Genomic DNA, 21,867 nt, shown 5'->3' with positions numbered 1-21,867 from the left:
ATTTCTCGTAACATCAGTGGTTCCTGTTCAAACTGCTCATAAATGTTTAACTTACTCATAAATGTATAACTTTTGGTCTATGATTCATCCGGCGCTGTTTGTTCTGTGTGACTTGGGGAGCCATGTGACCTAGAGAGCCAGAACACCTTAATAAGCAGCTACCAACTGCATAGCAATGTGCTAACAGCCAGCCAAAACACCTTAGCAACCAGCTAGCACCGCCCTAGCAACCTCTCAGACCACTTTAGCCTAACAACCAAATCATTGTGACAGCAAGTTTCGCAATGCCAAGCACCTTTTTTCAGAAACATCCTATTAACAGTCCTCATTGCAAACCTTATTTTAAGGATACATTTTCTTTTTATTGAGTTCTACACTGATTAGAAAATTGATTATTTCACAATGAAATCATATTAAAAATAAGGAGACAGATTAATCAAGGTTAGTGGGCATATTTTGAGCCTTAAGTAAAAACTATGTGAAAGAACCTTGAAATGTCATGCTTCACTCTGTCAGTCCGGATCCACGCAGATCCTCCACTCCATGACGCGTTTTGTGCGTGATCACACGCTTGGGTAAAATGGCTATGTCTCGCGGAGCCTCGTGCTGGTTTGATCGGTTTCTCGCTAGCGCTCTCGTTTTGTAGAGGCCCCCCTCCACACTTACATACACACGTTTGTGTCGCTTAAATTCATTCCCGGGACCTTTATTTATATTGTCCAAGAAAGTTTTCATACTTGGGTCGCGTTCGGGAAAGCAGACCGAGTGCGGTCTGAAAGTCGAGGGAATGATACGGGACACGGGCACGTCTTTATAAGAACCTTGTATTTATATTCAAAGTGACTCGCGGTGAAAGAGAGGGAGAGAGAGGGAGATCATGGCCGCTCAGGTCGCCACTCTCAACACTAGCCCGTCCGTCGAACTCAAAAAGCCGGACCGGGAGCCGAAGGACGAGTCGGTGTTAGGAGATAAGCAGTCGGAAAATAAGGAGCTACGCGGCGACGGTGGATCCCCGGGCCAGAAGGAGCTGCACGACGGGGCCGATGTGGGAAATGCTGCCGGGGGAGGAGGAGCAGCAGCCGACCCTGACATGAAGAACGGCAACGGCAACCCGTCCAGGGCGAACAATAACCAGAATGATTCTGGCGGACACGAAGGGAACAGCCACCCCGGGATGGCTCACCACCACCCGGGCGCTTTCCCTCCACCCCCATACGGTTATAACCAGCACTACAACCGGGGCCCTTTTCATCAACATGGCGGACAACAAAGCCCTAGCATGGCTGGGCCGGCGGTGATGGACCCATACCCGCCCAATTCACATGAGCACGGCTACCCGAACCACTTTAACAACTACAGCGCCTTTCCGAACCGGACTCCGTACCACCAGGGCCAAGGATATGGCATGAATTCCCCGCGAAACAGCCAGCCGCCGGCGTCCGGGGGGCAGCCGGGAAAGCAGCAGCCGCCGCCAGGAGGAACTAACGTTACGCCGATGGTTGCTTCCTATAATAATCCGAGGTATAACGTGGGCACCCCTCAGCCCACATCCACCCCTACTTTAAACCAGCTCCTTACCTCTCCTAGCTCCGCAAGGAGCTACCAAAACTACCCACCCAGTGATTACAGCGGTCAGGAAGGGGCTGCTAAGGGACCGGGGGATATGGGCAGCGGTAGTCAGTATAGTGGGGGCCACTCGGGCTGGCAACAAAGAAGCCATCACCCTCCTCCCGTGAGCCCGGGAAACACCGGACAAGCCATCAACAGAACCCAGGTAAACTTTGTTAGCTCGCTGTCAGTCGAACTGTTAAGTTAAAGCTGTGTGTTCAATACGAAAAAGAGTGTCTTTGTTTCTAAGTCTGCTCTAAAATGGCTGCCTGTGTTTTTCCTGCTATCGCCAGCTATATAAGCAGGTTTTATTGTGCAGAATCGCTGTTATTTCCGCCCCTATTTGGGGTAGTTGTGCAAGACACGCACCCAGAGCTTGGGAAAGGGAGATGGGGGCATGAGTTTGGATGTGGGAATAAAGAAGTAACGCTAATTTTTGAGGCTGCAATCCCGTTTAAAAGACCAACACAAACGCTCCATTTCAAGGCTCGGTTGTGTCTTTTCACGAGATTTTGCCCGTAACGTTACAAACTGTTTCGAGGCTTATTCCGTCAAGATACGTCTTAACGTCACTCGTATATTTACACCTTCGCTGAGGCGACCAAAACATTCAAGTCGATGCTACAAACGTTACTTTAATCTGAATATGTGTCCCATGTCAGGCTAGAAATGAATGTCAAACACCGCATTTATAGTAGTCAGAATGAATTTGATCGGAATAAATCAAATTAGAAGTGTATTTTGTTCACGCATGTGTGTGTAAACACGCTGAGTGATGTGAGGAAGTGCAGCAGGCTGCTTTGCTTTGGGATTTGAATTATGGAGGTAAAATCCTTCTGTCAAAGGCAAGAGACAGTTGGTCTTAGGTTGACACGCGAGCTCAAATCTGATTGGCTGCCTCGCCTCATGCGCTTGGCCGTTTATAATTGCATCTAATGCAGCAGAGCCCCGCCGACATGCTGCTCTACCTAAACTCACTGCCTGACTGTATGCATTTATGCAAGCTTTAATTCTACTGTTTCAACGCCTTAATCACTTAATTTATGCGGAAAGATAATAAAATGTATTTTGTGTGTGTTGAGGCTCATGTTGTCCCTGTAAAAAACTGAGGTTTTCATTCACAAAGGGTTATTTTTATTGTGTTTGGTAATCAGCCTTGTTTCATATCTTACCAATCGTTTTGTTTGATAGACAGCTTTGCAATAAAATTCATTTCTTTAGTGGACTTTCTATTTCATTTTATGTGCATGGCTTGAAATGTTTACTAGGGCTTCAGTGAGTTGTATTGCTTAAACATCCAATCCAGAAGTATTTATATATTTTGTGCAGTTTATTAGTCCCAGGCTGCGTTTTCACGGACGAACCGCTTTATTTGTGTGAGAATCTGCTTTGCTGTAAGCTCTTTTTTTTTAATTGGTGGTCGACCGACACGACGGGGTTTTTAATGGCTCATACCGATATTGAGAAAGCAATGTGGCCGATATAAGGCTGATATAGGAAATGTTATTATAGGAAATGAGAAACGTACAAAAATTAATACAGGTTTTTTGTTTAATTGTTTTACTGCTTCTTTGAACCAACAGAAGATTATTGTTAAAGTGTATAATTAATGACAAAAACAGAATGTAGTTCCTTAATATTAATATACAGTCACTGTACAAATAAATAGCATTAAGTTATTTTACTCGGTATGTTTCACTTTCTTAAATTAGGTCAACGTTTTAATAAACATTTATGTCTGTTTTGTCTCTGTGAAAACAAAACATAACCAGGACAAAAGGTACGGCCTATATATTTGCTAAGTTAGTGGCATGTAGCTTAGCATTAGGGTTTGGCGGAATGACCAACAATCTATTTCACGGAATGAGTCATTTTAGTTTGCGGTAACAACTTCCTATTATTATTCTATATCTAATACTTAATTTTTCTTCGATCGATTTAATATATTTATTTATAACGGTTCATTTACTGTAAATGCTCTCCATTGTTAAAATGTAAGCAAATGTACGAAAGATATCAACTTAAGTTCTGATAATCAGATTTATTATGATAGGCTAAAGCCAGAAGATAAATACAAACAAATATGTATCCAGTAGGAAGACAGACGACATGTATGACAATGAAGTCTAAATATATGCACAAACAATGAGAATGCATGTAGGGCTAAATGACTTATAAAGATGTGGTCTGTACTGTAGGTCTTCATCGCTCTTCGCTCTGTATTAGTTGCACACTGTCACTGGGTTGCCATTTTGGTATTTTGCTTTGTTTATTCTTGCGCTTGTCTTTGCGCACCAGTCTCTGGTGACTCCACGTGTCTACCAAAACGGGAGGAAGCAGCGCATCACGTTAAAAGCGATGAGCATAAAGTTATACTTTATTACAACTATTAACTGCTTTATTAAACAGCCTGACTTCTGAAATACGTGAGAATGATCTTTTTTCATATCCACGTGCAGATCTCTCCACCCATGCACGAGCAATGCGGGTGAGAGAGAGAACGCGACGGACCAGCGGATCACGAAACTACAGACTGAAAGAAGGTCTTTTATTTGTTCATTTGTGATAATTTGTAGATTAATTCAAAAGTTTTTTTCTAATGATATCAGCTAATTTGCAAAGTGCAGAGTTAACCACGCCTACTTATTTACATTCCGCAGAATACGCGGTATAGAAAAATCTCTTACGGTTGACGTTTTATTCCGCGGTAACAGACTGCCCAGCCATACTTGGCATCAAAACATAACATATGAAAACGTACACTCCAGTCCAAACATTAAGTCATAGTGGACAGTTAAATGCGGTGGATATTAAATAAAAATATATAGGAATGCAAACGTACTATTACTGTCTCGGTCTCATTCACCTCACACACGACTCTCATCCTGGGATTAGAGGCACAGGTTACTGAGTGTGGTCGAGTGTAGCCGTCTTACTAAGGAACAAAGTGGTAATGCCCTAACGTGACCGAACGGCAGAATCAATTGGCCAAACAGAAAGATTTATCGCCCTTGGCAATATATCGGTTGACCACTATTTTGGATGTATTCTTTTTATTGTTCCATACATCCAGATAATTTTACATGCAAGATTGCATTGAAATCCATGCCACGATGAGCCACGTAAGATAACATTTGATAAATGTTTCTTTGCATGATTTTGAATGTTCGGTAATGAGGATTCGTAGTAGTATTCTTTACAGGATAGTAAAATAAAGGTGTTTTGTGTATTTTCTTGGTTATGTGAAGTCAAGATATTTGCATTAAAGTATCTATGAAAATGCCTCTCAGAACACTGATTCTGGTACAGTTAGTATTCAGTTTCGTGCTCTTAGTTCAGATTTTAGTCTGTGTTTACAAACAGCGCAGGTGTCAGCCAAGTGTCATTGGTGTTTTACTATCATTCTGTTCTCTCTCTGAACCTGTGACTATCAACGCTAATATTTTCGTCCGACCCAGTCTTGCAATAAAGTACATGCTTTTAATAAACCTTCACCTTTTATTGCTGCCATTAGATTATATCTTTCAAAAAGATACCCTTATTATTTGAGGTCCCCGAACAGTCTTGATTTTATGTTTGTAATTTACAAATAGTCATTACACCATTAACTGGCATAATCGTAAAGTTTTTGTATGTGAGATTTGTTCACGGTCCAGTCTGAAATCAAGGCACATGATCCAGACATAATGACTGACAGCAGTTCTTATTTACAGTTTTGCAAAAATATTTATCGTCATTTATATTACATTTAGTCCTTTAAATTCAGTCATTCAGCAGCTTCTTTTATCCAAAGGGATTTACAGATGAGGCATAAAAATCAGGCTTGTTACGATAGTCAGTGACACCGATGATGCACAGTGTCCACCCGCCTACAGATTACCTCACTTGTCCACATCGGCACGGACCCCCACAGTCATTTTTAATTTTTAATTGTAATAAATAACTTAGTTTAGTTAAAGACTATTTATTTAAGATAAACTGTTTGTTTTCCTTTCGTATTCTTTTCTTATTTATTTGTTCCACTGGTGAGAACTCATTTTGTTAATATGGGCAACTTCTCGAATGTAAATGTTTTATTTTATTTTCATTTCTTATTTATTTTTGGCTAGATGTGTGCTGTGATTATTCTTTTTGTAAGGTCTGTGATCAATATAAGCAAATGTTATTGCACTTTTTAATATCTTTTTTCTGTTTTTGTTAAGAAAGATATTGAACCTACCAATGATTCAATCAATTGCTGCTATTTTAAAACTGAAATGAAAATGCGTAATGTGCAGGGCCGCATCTTCCACATCTTTGTGCTCTATTTGGAGCCAGTCTCTAGCGGTAAGTTGATAAATTGCAATTAACTAACTTCAGGGTTTGCTTCAAAAGAGAGATCGGAAGGTTGCCCCTCGGTACAACCTCTGTTTTTACAAGTCGATTAACCAGTGGCCAAGTTCCATCACTGCAACATCCCTAAAAACAATGGAAGCAATCAGTGCAACAAAAGGGCAGCAATGCGTAAATGCCATTTGAAATGCCCAAAGTTTGTCTTACACAATGCACAAGGCTATGTAAATAAAAACATATAGACAATACTTGGAGGAGAAGAGGATAGAATTATACAGGCCAGCATTTCTCAAAGTGTGGGGCGGATCCCACTGGTGGGGAATAGAGTGGGGTGCCATAACCGGGAGGAAATTCATATTTGCGCCCATCTCTATTAATTTCTTTAATTAATGACCATACAATCAAAACAACAACACATTTAATTGTAAACCTTACTTAAAACAACATCACACCGTGTCTAAGGGGTTAAAGTCATTGTCAGACATTAAATCTTTTGTTGGGCCAATAGACAATGCCATCGTCCATTGCCGATGGCTGATAGACATAACGATCATGAGCTGACATCGTGATTCTTTCATAATAAATAGACTTATTTTATTTTCAGAGGGGTTTGACATTACTCAATACCAGGGTCATACGGAATCTGCAGACATTTTTGTTAATTCTCCGCTAAAATGTATACCTGTAATATGACGTTTGTCTGCGCAGACCGCGTTGTATAAAGAAGATGTGTGTCATTTTAATCCCTCACGCGCAAAACAAACTCTTTCCTGTTAGGAACGGCCTTAGGGGCAAATTGCAACCTCTCTCACGTTCGAAAAACTCAGACCGCACATGACAAACTCTCTGACGCAAGGAAAAGACTGAGCCACACGCATTTACAAGCTCTCTTGCGCGAGGAGATACGCTATGTGCATTAGAAATATTAATTTACAATATTAATTGACAAGAAAGCTAAATATTGTCAAAGGAATCCACTCGAGAATAGGGATGGGATTTGTTAAAAGTTTATCGATATCGATCGCTACGATTTTGTGCAAAAAGACTTGATGTGAAAAGATGTTGAACATTTTAAGTTACTTTATTACAGCCGAACTTTACAACTGCTGATTACAAATACATCTAAGCAAACAGAACATGCCACATAATTTGAACTTAAAGTTTGGTATAAAATATGGGATACGCTCAGTGTTTTCTCATCATTCCAAACTTCCAACACACACTCACAGTTCAGTCAGTGCTGTCTCGTGGCTGTCAGAGCAGAAATATAAACCGCTGGTTTCTGTCATCTCCGGTTGTGTTCATATGTCAATTGTGTGCGCTTATTTCATCCATTCGACCGAAAGATTTAGATTTACACTTTAAACCTGATGAGCTCCCCCACAAATTTACACATTTACAAATATCTACACACTGTACCTACATTAACAATGTTTTGCAAATAATAGTAAGTGAATAATCATGACAGAAAGACTGTACTGTATTGGATTTTAAGCTGAACTGGTTAAACCAGAGGAAATAATTCATAATTTATTTGCCTTAATTTTATTATCGGCCGATACCGATACGGTCGATAATTTATTGTGCACCCTAGTTGCTACCCTATTACACTGTTAAATTGCAAAGCATCTGACACTGGTGTCTCGTGGTATTGTAAAGTGTTACATGTGCCATTACTGTTGAACATTTCAACCTTGCTGCTATTTTTTATTTCCATCACACAAACACGCCGTGACCATACATGCACATGGATATCACACATATGTCGAGCAAACTTCGGCAACGTGATGACAATATTCATGGATGGAAAACAACAAGCAGCAACAGTAGCCTCTAATTCGCCATTAATCACCCAATTACACTGAAATAAAACAATGCAAGTATCGATAGCAGTATTGTTTGTCCTGAAGCGTGTCGATACTCTGGTAACGACTCGATTATGCACAGGTCCAAAATACGGTTCTCGGTACCCATCCCTATCAGCGATACACGATACTGTCTGAACAACCCTGTCATGAACGCATCACGGTCTTCAGTAAACTCGCCGTACATCAGCCGCACATATCTTACAGGTGTGAAAAGGTTTTGGTAATCAGTCATTTCGCCCTTGATGTGAAAGCAAAGCTCAACTGCAAATCACATCGCGTCTAATGTGCAGTAGGGATGGGCGATATGGCCCTAAAACTATCTCGCCGTTTTCAGTTTTTTTAGTCTTGAGCCTCAGAAACACAAACATAAATCGAAAGTAAAACAATCAAACAGGCACCTGAAATATACCTTCAGTATTTTTGTAAATATAAAAAATAATGGTGACATTTGACTTTAAAAGCCTGTAGTAAAGAAAGAATAAAATGAACTGTAACTCCATATACATCATGTCATGCCTAAAGTGTATATAGTCAGGGCTGGGCAGTATTTATGATACATGTATTTAAAATACAAAATAGTATTTTGTAATTTCTATTTGATTGGGTTGATGAAAATAAAGAATGTTGATACAAAATATGTGTCACACTTATTTTGTGGTCCAATTCTCGGTATTAATAAACCATTAACCATGACTTTTGCCTAAGTAAACTACTAATTTGTTGCGTTAGTTGTTAGGTAGTTGTAAGGTTTAGGTATTGGGTAGGATTAGGGAGGTAGAATATGGTCATGATGAATATGTGCTTTATAAGTCCTAATAAACAGCCAATATGCTAAAAAATTAGGGCTGCAACTAACGATTATTTTAATAATCGATTAATCTATAAATTATTTTTTCGATTAATCGATGAATCGGATAAAAACAAAACCAAGAAAAGCATTCATTTCCAACCCTTTATTCAAAAACAGAACTTAAATCTTTAGAAACTGCACAAACATGTTGCTCCTTGAACATCCCTGAGCTGTTATAATAATAATAAAATAAAAATGGACTAACACAAAAAACATAAACATGTATGTTTTACATCTGCCAAATATATAGACTTTTTTAAAATAAAAGTGCCACCTGAGCTGCCAGAACAATAAAGTATTTATAAAAAATAAAGAACAATACAAATCAGAAAATTTGACAGGATTTGTTTGAATGTAAGAACTTGTTCTCTACACTAAACTGCAGACAGACACTCGCAGATGCACACACTCGCAGACGCACACACTTTTGCAGACGCACACACTCACAATCTCTCACACTGACACACACACACACAAACACACACACACACACACACTCTCTCTCAAATTCACTTGAAGCTTATTCATTCAATTATTACCATCATTGTAGTAAGTGCAAGCTTCATTTATACACCACATTTTAACAAAGCTTAAGATGACTGAGTGCTATAAAATAACTTTAAAATTAAATTAAAAATTACAACACACACAAATATATTTGTCAATAATAACCTATATGGGACAAAGCACAGAATATACACTGCAAACATTGCTTTTCTAATTTAGTAGTTTTGTCCTGTTGTCAGTTCAAATATCAAAAAAATCTTAAATCAAGATACATTTACTAGACACATGAAATAGCATAAGAAATTGTGTCTTGTTTTCTGAAAAAAAAAAACCCTCAAAATTAAGTGATTGTTTGCTTAAAACAAGCAAAATTATCTGCCAATGGGGTACGAAAAATAATTTTTAAGCATAAATTAATTTTCTCATGCCATTTTTCTTGTCTAGTAATCTTGAATTTTTTTGTAGATACTTGGACTGGAAACGAGAAATAAATGACTAAGTAAGAAAAGCTTTTTGTGCAGTGTAGCTATCCATGACAACAGATTGATAAATGAATGGTTCAAAAAAGGCTAGTGAATAAAAACGTGTCTTTATTCTTGCAATGCAAAGTGCAAAGTAACTATACCAGCCCTGCTTTACTTCTGTTATTAACGTGCTAATGCTAACTTGTCATGCTTATCAAGCTGGATAACGAGTAAACACCAGCACCAGGGACATTACGTTCTTCACTTCAAAACGGAACCAAAGTAGGATTCTGTAATGACTTACCCTGCTGTTGAACTCACTTCCTCCTCATCAAAGACTCCAACAAGTTTGCGTTTCAGGTGCTGGATCATTGCCGTGGTGCTCCCGCCATGTCGCTTTTGCATATTTTTCAGTTAACACACTTTTTCTGTTTATTTAGTGTGAAATGCTCCCGCACATTGGATGACTTGCGTCGTGCTGATTTCTCTGCCTCCGTCATGTATCTTTCCTCCACTAGTTTATTTTTTATTTTTGCTCTGCCCTGTCTATGACGCGCCAAACTCTGCTAGCATCAGTGCGCGAGAGAGACCGAGTTTGTTCACTCCGCTCCGCGCTCAAATAAAGTTTTTTTATAATCAAACGTCTCCGTGTCGCGCGACACAACGAATCGATTATGAAATTCGTTGCCAACACTTTTAGTAATCGATTTTTATCGATTAAATCGATTCGTTGTTGCAGCCCTATAAAAAAATACGCATCTAATAAGCAACTAGTTAATAGTGAGAATTGGTCCCTATACTAAAGTGTAACCAAAATATGAAGCCAGTGTTTGTATTTGTGTTGTTCCAAAATACTTGGAAGAAGTCTATGAGATGACATCATAAAAATGCGACCTCTGATTGGTGCCTACTCTGATTGATTGCCCGCACTTGAGTGGAACAGAAAATTGGAAGAAGGTAGTCAATTTAAGAAACGCGAAGGCTAAGAGGTTTCCATCTATCTAAAGCATAAGTTGCTTTAATTTTTGAGACTTTATGTTAAGTTTTGGTCTTCGTCTTAGTAGCCTAGGCTAATACTATTATACAGAGCAGCAGCACCATTTAACTTGCTACTTTCAGCCTATGTTATGTTCGTCGGTTGTGCATGGAAGAGAATAATAACGCATTTCAGTGTTGTACAACATTACATTCTAATGCCATTATATTAGCGTAATGGTGTGTTGACATCACTAAGACACAGGTACATACGAGCCCCTTATTCACACATACATTTAACAGTTTCTGTTAGATCTTTGTTAAATGTTTTTGAATACTTGCTCTGTTGTATTCTCTGTTGTGTGGTTGGAATTGGATTAATACTGCTTGAGAAGTTCTGTTGATACTTCTCGATTATATTTCTGTCTAGATTTAACATTTTTAAATATCATTTTTGCTACAATTTTTTTGTTTAGCTCCCAATGATTGATACATAAATATTTGCTGAATAAATATGCTTGTTAAATATTGTACCTTAATTCAAGCAGCTGTTTAATAGGAGCATGCGTTAGAATTACATGGCATGAACGACTGCCTGACTGTCACATATATTATTATTTGTTTATTATTGTTTATGATTAACAATCAAATGGTTAATTAATGAGAAACTAGTTACTATGAATACAAGTGCCATCAGTTGTCGTGTTATGAATTGCTTGTTTGTCATTAAGTCAGTGTTGCTGATGCACAAGAAGGCCCTTTATTACCAAACACCAAGTAACTAAATAAGGATGCAATTACAAGTCATTTGCAAACGGTTAAACATTAAACTGTTGGTAACATTAAAACTAACCTTCATCTGAGAGATCACACCCAGGCTTATGTGAATATTTAATCTGTTAAGTGGTTGCATTTGTCAGATTTATTGCATGATTTGGGAAATTTGTTGCTATCAAACATTGTTTTCTCATTCAATTTATCGAGGGTTTGTGAAGAAATTTCATGCTCCCTTGTAAAAGTATTTTGTAGTATTTTAAAATACATAAATTTGTTTTGTAGATCATTTTGATAAACTTAAAAATAAGGTATTTTATTTTAAAATATATAATGATGTAATTTTGTCCACCCCTGTATATGGCCTATTGTTGAGTGGAAATGATTGCATAACGCTGTCAATCACTCTCTCCTAAACTGTGTAAACCTTCTCTTCTCACAGAAACATACTGTATCTGTATATGACTCGCGCTACAGAAAGAGAACAGAAAAATGCGGATAAAAGATATCTAATTTAATAATCTACGCTTTCATACGCTCATAAACTTATTTAAAGTAATGCAAACTCGCATTTTATTACTGAATGTAAACAGGCAGCAGTGCGGTGGACGCTTTAAAGCACCTATAAATAACAGGCAAGAAATCATATTAAACCGTTTGTGCAAAGCGCACGTGCGCAAAACATCTAACGAATGTTTAAATAAAGACTTTTAGTCAAACTAAATGTTGTTGTGTTTTATATATTATGACTATCAACAGACCACTTAAAGTGAAACTTAACATGAACTCTGATCAACAGTGCCATCCATCACGAGAGTAAGAGCTCCTCTTTTAGTGCAAACTCTTTCTCAGCTTCACGTCCACTATACCTGTTTTACGTCATCAACTAGGATTTATTGTTTACGTCGCAGGAAGACTAATTCCTATCATGGGGGAAATTTCTAGCGGTATATCGCAAATCATATAATATCGCCCATCCATAATGTGCAGCGCCCTTAAGTTTGTAAAATGCCATAAGAAAGTCGATTATTCAAGCATACGGTACCAACGGATTCATTGAAATAATTCTGCAGTTGCCTTATTATTTTTAGCATTTGAAGTTAAATCAGAGATGCTATTAAATGGGGTAAATTCAGGGACACTTGATTGATGATTATATCCTAATGGTGTTGTCTGTAAGGGGTCTTTCTGACTCAACGTTTGGCATTGATCGTAACTGTGAACTATCACACTGGTGATGAGAGAGAACCCTATCCCAACATCCACAGAGTGAAGGGCACGGTCTCAGAAGCCTGCGGGGTAATGAGTGAACTGTTACTGTCACAGCACACTGTCTGCACTGCTGAGTAATGAATCTCCACTGCTGCCTCACTCTGTGAGTGTGTGTGTGTCACACATACTTAGGGAAACCGAGCCGGGTGGGGGTGTTTTTGGTTTTTGTGAATGATCCTTTGCTGCCTGCCGGTGACAGCTGTGTGCTTGTGAATGTGGGTGGGTGGGTGTGACCATGCACGTGCTCTGTCTGCAGACACAGGGAACAGTCTGACTCGTGCGGCAGCAGCAGCGATGTGTCTACCTTTCAGAAATGAGACGGTTGGGTCGAATTGGGCTGCTGTACAAATTGAACAATTGCGTACAGCCACTTTACTGATGCTCAAACATCAACATCTTTTGTAGGGCCCTATGAAACTAGACTAGGACGGCAGCTATCGATTATTTTAGTAATCGAGTATTCTACGAATTTTTCCATTGATTAATCAAGTATTTGGGTAATGAGTACTTTTTCTGTATTAAAGAGCAGTACTAAATATACAAGAGAAAATAAAATGAACAACTTATTTGTTTCCTTTTTAATAAAATTAACATATTTATTGCTGAAATTACATTTTATAGTTATATCGTCATTTGTATCATTATCGGCAAAAAACCCCAGACAAGTTAAATATGACAAGTCACATGTATAAATACATCTTTCAAACAGCGTTTTTGTTCCTTTGAGGGGCACTACACGAATGGAACACCACTCAAAAAGTCGTTCCACAAAAAGAGACATTGTTTTTTATTGCTCCATTGGGCAATTGTATTTTATATGGTCTTTATGATTAGGGGTGTAAATCGGACGGTTCATCACAATACGATGCCAAATCGATAGTCTCTGCCGGTGATTCGATATTCCATCAAAAAGCATGCTTCAGAACATTTTGAGAAGGTGCTTAATAGTTTTGAGCAATGTTTTCTAACTATGAATTAGTTAATAAAACAGAATGTGCTGCTTCTCCAGAGATACTCTTATTAAATGGAGATAGAAGGGTCTGTAATAATTCCTATTGGAGAACCTGTAACTGCTAACGAAACACATTTAATCACATCCATTAAAAAAATTAGCACCTGGACTCCTTTCCTGCCTTCTGTTGAAGCCAGTACGTTAGCATTAGCCATTATGCTTTCTGACTAAAGGTTGTTGCTTCCACCTAGTGCCTTTCCCTGTCGCTCACTCACAGTCGCAGAGAGAGGCGTTCTTTAACCAGGAAAGCGAGACCTCGCACTCGTGGGGCAGTATTGCACCTGATTTTCCAATTGATTGAAGGCAAGGGTTTATCCAAAAAGATGTTAGGTTTGTTGTTATACATGTCTTCTGATCAAAAGTCGCTTGAGGGGTCGGAAAAATCGCACACTATAGTGAAAGAGTTGCAAATATAGCAACAATGGTAAGACAAATTTAATATTACGGAAACACTGCATTAAGAAACATATTTCAAGTGTTTTACCTCACTGAATTTTTATGGAGCAGATATTGCCCAGATGTGTGACAAATTGTGCATTTGGTGACTGAATGCAAGAAGGATTTCTGTATTGTTACTTAAACAAGCCTGAGCAGTAGTGATCCAGGCATGTTTCAAATGGACTAAAGCGAAGTTGATACAGCATGTTTTTAATGCACTTATCTTATGCATGTAATGTTATGTAGTGGCACAGAGTTTTTCCATCCTCATGCCATTGACCTGAGGATTTGCATGACCGTTATACAACTGTATGTGAGCAGTATGCAAAGACAGGTGCTGCAAAACAAGCCTGCTGTTGCATTTTTTCGCCATGTTGTCAATAACCCTCTCTCGTTTGATGCATATAATTTCTTACATATACTGTATATAACTGTCAGGAAGATCACATCATGATAGTTTCTTTTCAACGCGGGACTTCTAACCCATCCTAACTGCACCTGGGCACATTTGACCCCTAAAGCCTGTTTGTTGAACAGATTCCGCTATGTTTCAAAACAAACTCAAACACTTTTTTACACTTTTTGTTATACAGCGATCTCTAACGTTGTTTTGTGGCTTGTCTGAATCCGATTCTGGAAAGCATACATCTGTCGCTGACTCAGACCCATGCATCTTGTTCACACAGACAGACACACAAAGCAAGTGTTTAGACTTTTTCCGTTAGAAAAGCATTTTTATCAACTTTCACTTTCAGTGAGTTAAAAAGCATCTCTCTTGACATCTTCTCAGTTCAGTGAGTGGCAGAAAAACGGTTCATTCATGAGCAAACCGCAGCGTACTTGTGAACGAATGAATGAATTTTGTATAATGCTAAATGACTAAATGTTAAAGTGGGGGATGTTTACAGAGTTTTGTTTTACTTTTCTCAATGATGCATAGTTTGTGATTTATTGGTGGTGGTATGGATTTGAATATTGTGTTTTAAAGAAGTAGTTCATGAGTATGTGTGGGGTATTTTGTGCTGTATTTGCGGAATGGCCATTTATGTGTCTTTTGTGTTTCCCTATGCCTATGTATTGGTGCTGGCTCGCCAGTATATAAGTGTCCTTGGGTTAGTGAATGGTGGCGGTCATGTAGTGTGCTAGGGTTCAAGTCTGTATCTGGATTTTTGTTACGTTTTTTTGATTTCCCTTTATTACTGTTATGATTATTTTTATTGTTTGGCTCAGCTTATCATGGAAATAGTTTGACCCTGAGCTAACAATGATTAAATTGATGGCACTTTTGCAAATCTTGTTGCCCCTGTGTTTCATTCTCTGGCCATATCTATCACAGACCGTGTGAAAGATGTCGAAAGATAATGTTTCTTAACTGCCGGGGTGAACAATACCCAAATGTTTTACACGAGAATGGGGGAAAGATGTTTTGTTCTCCGTGTAATAAAACTTTGGGTCGCGGAAGAAAATCTACTATTGACTACCATCTTAGCGTGGACCTGCGACAACTGGACCTGGGGAATCTGAGGAAATGCAAGCAGATAGCGAGGCCTGAGATGTCTACCAGGATGACGGGCGCTAGACGAGAGCAAAATGAGGGAAGCAAAACACTACAATTTATTTACTTGACAGTACTAAAAGAGTTTATAAGACTGCAATAGTACATCGGCAAAATCAAACTCTGTAAAGACATTCTGACCAACGTGTTTCTATGTCTGCTAAATTGTCACCTTTCGAGTACCAAATTAATCTCTCTTGCTATGCCTTTTGTTATTGGCCTTTTTAAATGTCAGTCAAGCATAAACACTGTGTAAACACAATAGGTTGTTTAACTGAACAGTTCACACTGTTCATGGTAGGTGTGTGATTATTAGATTTGCGTCATTTATGTCTTAAAGCGACAGAAACTCTGTGTGCCCTTAAAGTCAATAAACTCGTTTTTATGTGTCTTTATATTTATATGTTTTGCTTTCATTCTTTTATTTGGGTTTATTTTAATACAGTCTTTACGTGATTATTGAATTACTACTTGATAATATTTTTATATTAGGCAAGTACTTCTGTATGCTGTGGTTTGCCACCTTTGGGTGGGTCTTCAAGATAAGCTTCCTATGCTGAGCAAACTGGCTGCGCTACAAAGATTCAGTTACCAACTCAGCTGATGCAGAATGTTGCAACAGCATATATAAGCTGGTTCTCTCCAACGAAGGCGTTCTACAAACAATCACTTGAGGGTTCTGGTCTTTCTGTACAACAATCAGAAAATGGACTGGGATCCTCTGGAAATACATGATTTAGAGTTTGAAATGTAATGTAATGTTTGAAAAGCTTTGATGTTTAAAATGTGAAAAATTCAGAATGTGATAAGAGACCAAAATAAACAAGGTTTATGCACTTATGTTTGTTTCTAGTGTCACGTATTATAATTGTGGATCTAAATATTAAATAATATGGTCAATGTGCTATTCTATTGACAAAATAACTTCACAAAATTTTGCTCACTTCACAGTTTTCTTAGGCAAACATGTCAACATGTTTGCATTCTGAACAAGATTAGCCCCTTTTATAAAACTAAATGAAAAACTATAAAAGTAAAACTTAATAATCAGACACCCAGAGAATGTTTTCAAACTTACATAAAAAATTCATAAAAATATGGCCTAAGGCACAACCATATTTATTTAAACCAGCATCTTTTCCCAGAATTTTCAGTTTTTATTACACCTTCTTAAATTGATGATTTTTTTCTTTAACTAGTATATTTACTTTAAAGTATATTATATTATGTCCTTTATTAGTTTATTTGTGTGGGTGTGTCATAGTTAATTTAAGTTAACCGGACTTTTATTTTTAAACGGGTTGTTGCAAAGCCCTTTTTAGTGCATGTTTGACGCTAGCTTTACTCAAATGAAGCGGTGAAATGTTAATGAAGGGAACTCTTAGAGCAGCTCTGGAGATGTGTTTGCATCCCAATGTAGTTAGATGCTGTAAACCGAAGTGTCATGTCATGTGTGCAGTATAGGAAACCGCTCTAATCTGTCATTCATCTGTCCGTGTTTTCCGCATCTTGGAAATCATATATGTAGGGCTGGGGTAAACGATTATTTATAAAACGGTTAATCTAACGATTATTTTATCGATTAGTTGACTAATCTAACGGTTATTTTTCTGTTGCTCGATTAGTAAAAACCACAATGTATCAAATAAATACCAAAAAACTCTTAAGAATATACTTTATTAAACAACAGTTATGCACAGCAAAAAATATTCTTCTTTACATAAAATAAATAATATTATTTTACTGTTATACAAAATGAAAGACCAGCCTGTTTTACCAGCATAACTCTCTTGTTAAAAAAAATCTAAAGTTGTAGTGCAAAAAAAAAACACTGTGCAGTGTTTAACACAATATAAAATTCCTGTTTATGCGTATATTTTGCATGCATTGCATCTCTTTCTCAGGACAGGACGCCAAGGTTCTTTGCTTTTTCCTAGAAAACATGAAAGCAATGCATATTAGAACGTCAGCTATGACTGTGGGGTATTTTAAATCTACTCTTAATGTCATTGTAGTGCTATGCTATGATTAGTTTATTTGAATGCTAACGTGGCTATTTAACAGCTGTGCAATTTGGTGGTGCTTGGCTAACCAATTAACCAAAGTATCTTAGCTCTATGTGCAGTTTGTTTGTGCTAGGTTAGTAGCTAACGTGTGAGCTACTATAGATAGCGGTGTTCTGCAGCCGTAAACTAGCTTCCATTCAAGCCAACATTAGATAATAACTAACGTTAGCTAAACGCAAAATTATGACGTCAACGAAATTTTGACGTCGACGCTACAGGCCTACATATATGACCCTACTTTTGTTTCTAACGTGCACTACTACACAGTGAATCTAACCTCTCCTGAGATTTCAAAAACGACCTGGACCGTTACTCAAACCCTTAAATTCAGCACAGGATTTTACTGCGTTCATGATGTGAGAGAACTCTTGAATCCTCACACTTTACACTTTACATAAATATGGGATTCATTCCTTAAATGTGTAAATATGTAGTCTCAAAAATGTGACAAAATCAAGTACGTTTGTGAGCATGTCTTGGTGCAGGTGATTATAAGTGAATGTTTTGCTTTTGTGGGGAGGCCACCATGATTCCTCATGCCTGAACATGTTCAGAAGACATTTGTGCACCTACTGAACAATCCTACACCAAGTGACGTGTCTGTATTAGTGTGTCGGTGTTTGGCAGAACAGTAGTTCTTTGCTGTTGGCCTTGACCATATTATCCGTGTGGAGGATTAAATTAGCAGCAGTTGTTTATTGAGTATACTCAATCCATCTGTCTGATTTTCTAGAACCGGCACTTTATGCTCTCTCATACAACGCCCCAACCTCTCAAAATACACACTCACACACACACAAACTGAGCGGTCCACACCCCCTTCCTGCTTCCCCAGCAGACAGTGAGACGTTCCTCTGCCAAGAACGTTTGGCTTTCCTCTATGCAGATTAGCCATGTGCTAATTGCAGTTATTTATTTTTCCCTTTTCCGAGAGAGTGTAAGAGGGAAAAAATGACTGGTTTCCTCAAGCGATTGATTGGAAGATATGAAAGGAGGGAGCGGAAAGATGAGCCAGAGAGCAAGAGTGTATCCAAGCCTGAACATGACTTTACATCTGAGCTTTTCTCTACAATCTTATGCGAGACTCAGATTCCTTCCACTTTCCCAAATCATAGGGCTCTAGAAAAATGGACTCAAAACAGCCCGAAAACAAGTTTTAATCGCAAAAACTAATATAAATAGAAGTGCTTCATAGCAGCTTTCCTGTAGCTCAATGGTAAGAGCATGGCGCTAACAACGGCGAGTCATGGGTTCAATCCCAGGGGATTGCACATACTTGGAAACAAATATAAAGTATAATGCAAAGCGTCTACCAAATGCGTAGATGTAAATGCTTTATCAGGAAACCTCACATACTAACAAGCACAACAACAAACACTTCACATCACAAGCAGTTGTGTCTAATGCACATGCAAAACTGTATCGCAAGCGTGCTACACTGGGAAGTTTATTCTTCGCACGGAAGAACAGAAAAATGCATTTTTTCGTAGCATGTGCGGCATCTATGTCACACTGTACAGCCCTACATTTAGGTACATGGTACAGTTAAAGCAGCATCAGCATTTTTGATACTCAATGCAGAAACAGGTCTACGGCACTATACTGTTAATCTGTAAAAATTTAATCGCATGCGTTAACGTTGACACCCCTAAAATACCGAACAACTTGAGGTTGAGTAATTCATGATGGAATTTTCAATTTTTGATTGAACTATCCCTTAAAGGCTGAGTAGGCAATCCTGTCCAGAAACGTTTTTTGTCATGCTGGTTGGAAATCTCTTAACATCCTGATAGAAATCAATAAGTAAAGCGAAACATTGGTACTTTTATAATTATAATTTTTCCTCTGGAGGGCGTAGGGTCCAAAAAACATTGGACCAATTACTGCCCTCGGTCCGGCGACAATGATACGCCATGTGTACATTTTCAGTCAACGTATTTTGCATCCCACTGCGCACCCTGTTCACGTAGACATCATACGTCATCAGCGTGCTCATGTGCGATGTGCAGGTTGCGGGACACTGGTGGATAGAGAGCACTGGTGGATTATTCACTTTGTATCGTAATGTTTTCTCTCCGGTAAAAGTGACATGACTTCATTGGAACCGATCCAACAACTTCTGGTCTGTGCGCGCTCATGTGTTTTGGAGGAGGCGTGGCTTTGAATGGTGATTGGCGAGAGGGAGAGATCGTATGATTGCACTGCTAGCAGGCAAACGTTAGCATTTTCCAAATGATGCCTTTAGTCTAGACTCTCTGGGACTAACCTTACGCCTTTGGGCCTAGAGATTTTTGACAATTTCTGTTTTGACTGGTTCATTCATCCAACTTCATGGAACTGTTGCTGATAAAGGTAAATGGCAAGGCCTGCTGCTGGCATGATGACACGCAATTTATTTGTCAGTTAAGACCACAGTCCTGTTGTAAGCGTTTGAGATCTTGTCTTGGGTAATGCTTCACAAGATACACCCTAAATGAAGGGTGTTAAATCCAACCTTCACCCTTCTTTCATGGCCATCATTCTTCTTGAGTTTTATGGATTCTAGCTTCATGTTGGAAATAGCACAGCTTTAGTTGTTAACATTCTGGGCATATCAGAATTTTTGCTCCGTATGAGCCTCTCCATGTCATTCTCACATGTTTAATTTGAAGGTACCACTGGCATATCTCACTTTACCTCATCCACAGGGGTTGTTAACTGGAGTCCAGTGGGATTTAATCTTCAGATCACATGTCTGGAGGAACGTTTTAGGAAGTTGAAACGTACCTTAATTTCACCACATATATGGTATAAGGAAGCTGATTTTAAATGTTGTGGCTGAATTTTTTAACTTAATTTTTGTTTTTTAGCCGCCAGGCCCCATGGACCAGGTCGGAAAGATTAGAGGGCAGCACTATGGTTCAGGAAACCCCTACTCTCAGCAGCAGGGTCCTCCCCCTGGCTCCCAGCAAGGACCTCCCTACTCAGGACAGGGTTATGGACCTCCAGGGCCCCAAAGGTACCCTATGGGCATGCAGGTGCGAACTCCTGGAGGCATGAGCGGAGTGCAGTATGGACAGCAGGTTAGCCTATATGGATCATTGCTGTGTTTTTTAAATCATTTTCTGTGATATACTTTATAAAATTTCAATTGCAAATTACAATGCTGTGTTTTCCTGCCAATTAAAAGAGCCAGATGTGGGGAAGCAACAAACTTGTACTAACCTGTCCAGGGTTGCTTTTCCCGAACAATGAGAACTCGCTGGTTAACCACTACAGTATGATGCATCGTTTGAGAAACTAACTAGCTACTCACGACTGTTTTCCGAAAACATGTCAACTTTGTCACTCATCTGTCGTTTGAATCACGTTTGTTCAATAAAGTACTTGATGACGTCACAGGTGGTGGAGTTAAACCTTCTTATAATTAATCTGTTCAGAATTATTTATTCTCCTATTATTGCTGTAAATAATGTACGCTGCATCTGAAATTTTTTTTTGTTATTGTATTTTTGATCTCTGTTGATTTACTTCACGTTATTTAATTTATAAATTTCCTCCAAAGTCACTCCGCCCAGGGATTCCCCAGGGTCTTAGATCACGTAACTCAAGCGCACGCACTTTTAAAAACAGCACTTCTTTTTTCTTTACAAACTAAAAGATGTCAAATTTAATTTGTATATATTTAGAATGATTGATATAGAATGCACTGCATGTTGCTTGCTTACTAGCATGATGCATGTAAGTCTACATAGTACATTTCATAATATAATAAGAAACTATACTTCAAACAACAGCTCTATACCTGTAGTTCCAACCACGCAATTTTGCTATGCTACGTGCGATTGATCGTTGGAACGATGGTTTCGGAAACCACTTAAACCGTTGACCTATGCTGGTACCATGTAACTTGCGACAGTAGTTGGTTGACAACGGGGGCAGCACAGACACGCATCTTCTTTATACAACGGGGGCTGCACAGACATGCGTCTTCTTTATACCACGAAGGCTGCGCAGACATGCGTCTTCTTTATACCACGAAGGCTGCACAGACATGCGTCTTCTTTATACCATGAAGGCTGCGCAGACATGCGTCGTCTTTATACAACAGGGCTCCGCAGACATGCATCTTCTTTATACCATGAAGGCTGCGCAGACATGCGTCGT

At 38.7% G+C, this 21,867-nt stretch overlaps 1 protein-coding gene across 3 annotated transcripts in view; it reads left to right on the top strand.

Annotated features, from left to right (window-relative positions):
* The first annotated feature begins 554 nt into the window (after nucleotides 1-554).
* arid1ab (AT rich interactive domain 1Ab (SWI-like)) overlaps nucleotides 555-21,867 on the top strand; it is a 57,216-nt gene continuing 35,903 nt past the window's right edge. For all 3 annotated transcript variants that reach the window (XM_056740950.1, XM_056740949.1, XM_056740947.1), the window contains exons 1-2: nucleotides 555-1,774; nucleotides 20,571-20,783. In XM_056740950.1, coding sequence (XP_056596928.1) covers nucleotides 878-1,774; nucleotides 20,571-20,783 — 1,110 coding nt within the window. In that variant the 5' untranslated portion in view covers nucleotides 555-877. The remainder of the gene's footprint in view (nucleotides 1,775-20,570; nucleotides 20,784-21,867) is intronic.

This window comes from Triplophysa dalaica, chromosome 25, assembly GCF_015846415.1.
Source record: "Triplophysa dalaica isolate WHDGS20190420 chromosome 25, ASM1584641v1, whole genome shotgun sequence".
Classification (NCBI taxonomy): domain Eukaryota; kingdom Metazoa; phylum Chordata; class Actinopteri; order Cypriniformes; family Nemacheilidae; genus Triplophysa; species Triplophysa dalaica.
This window is presented reverse-complemented; position numbering and strand designations above follow the sequence as displayed.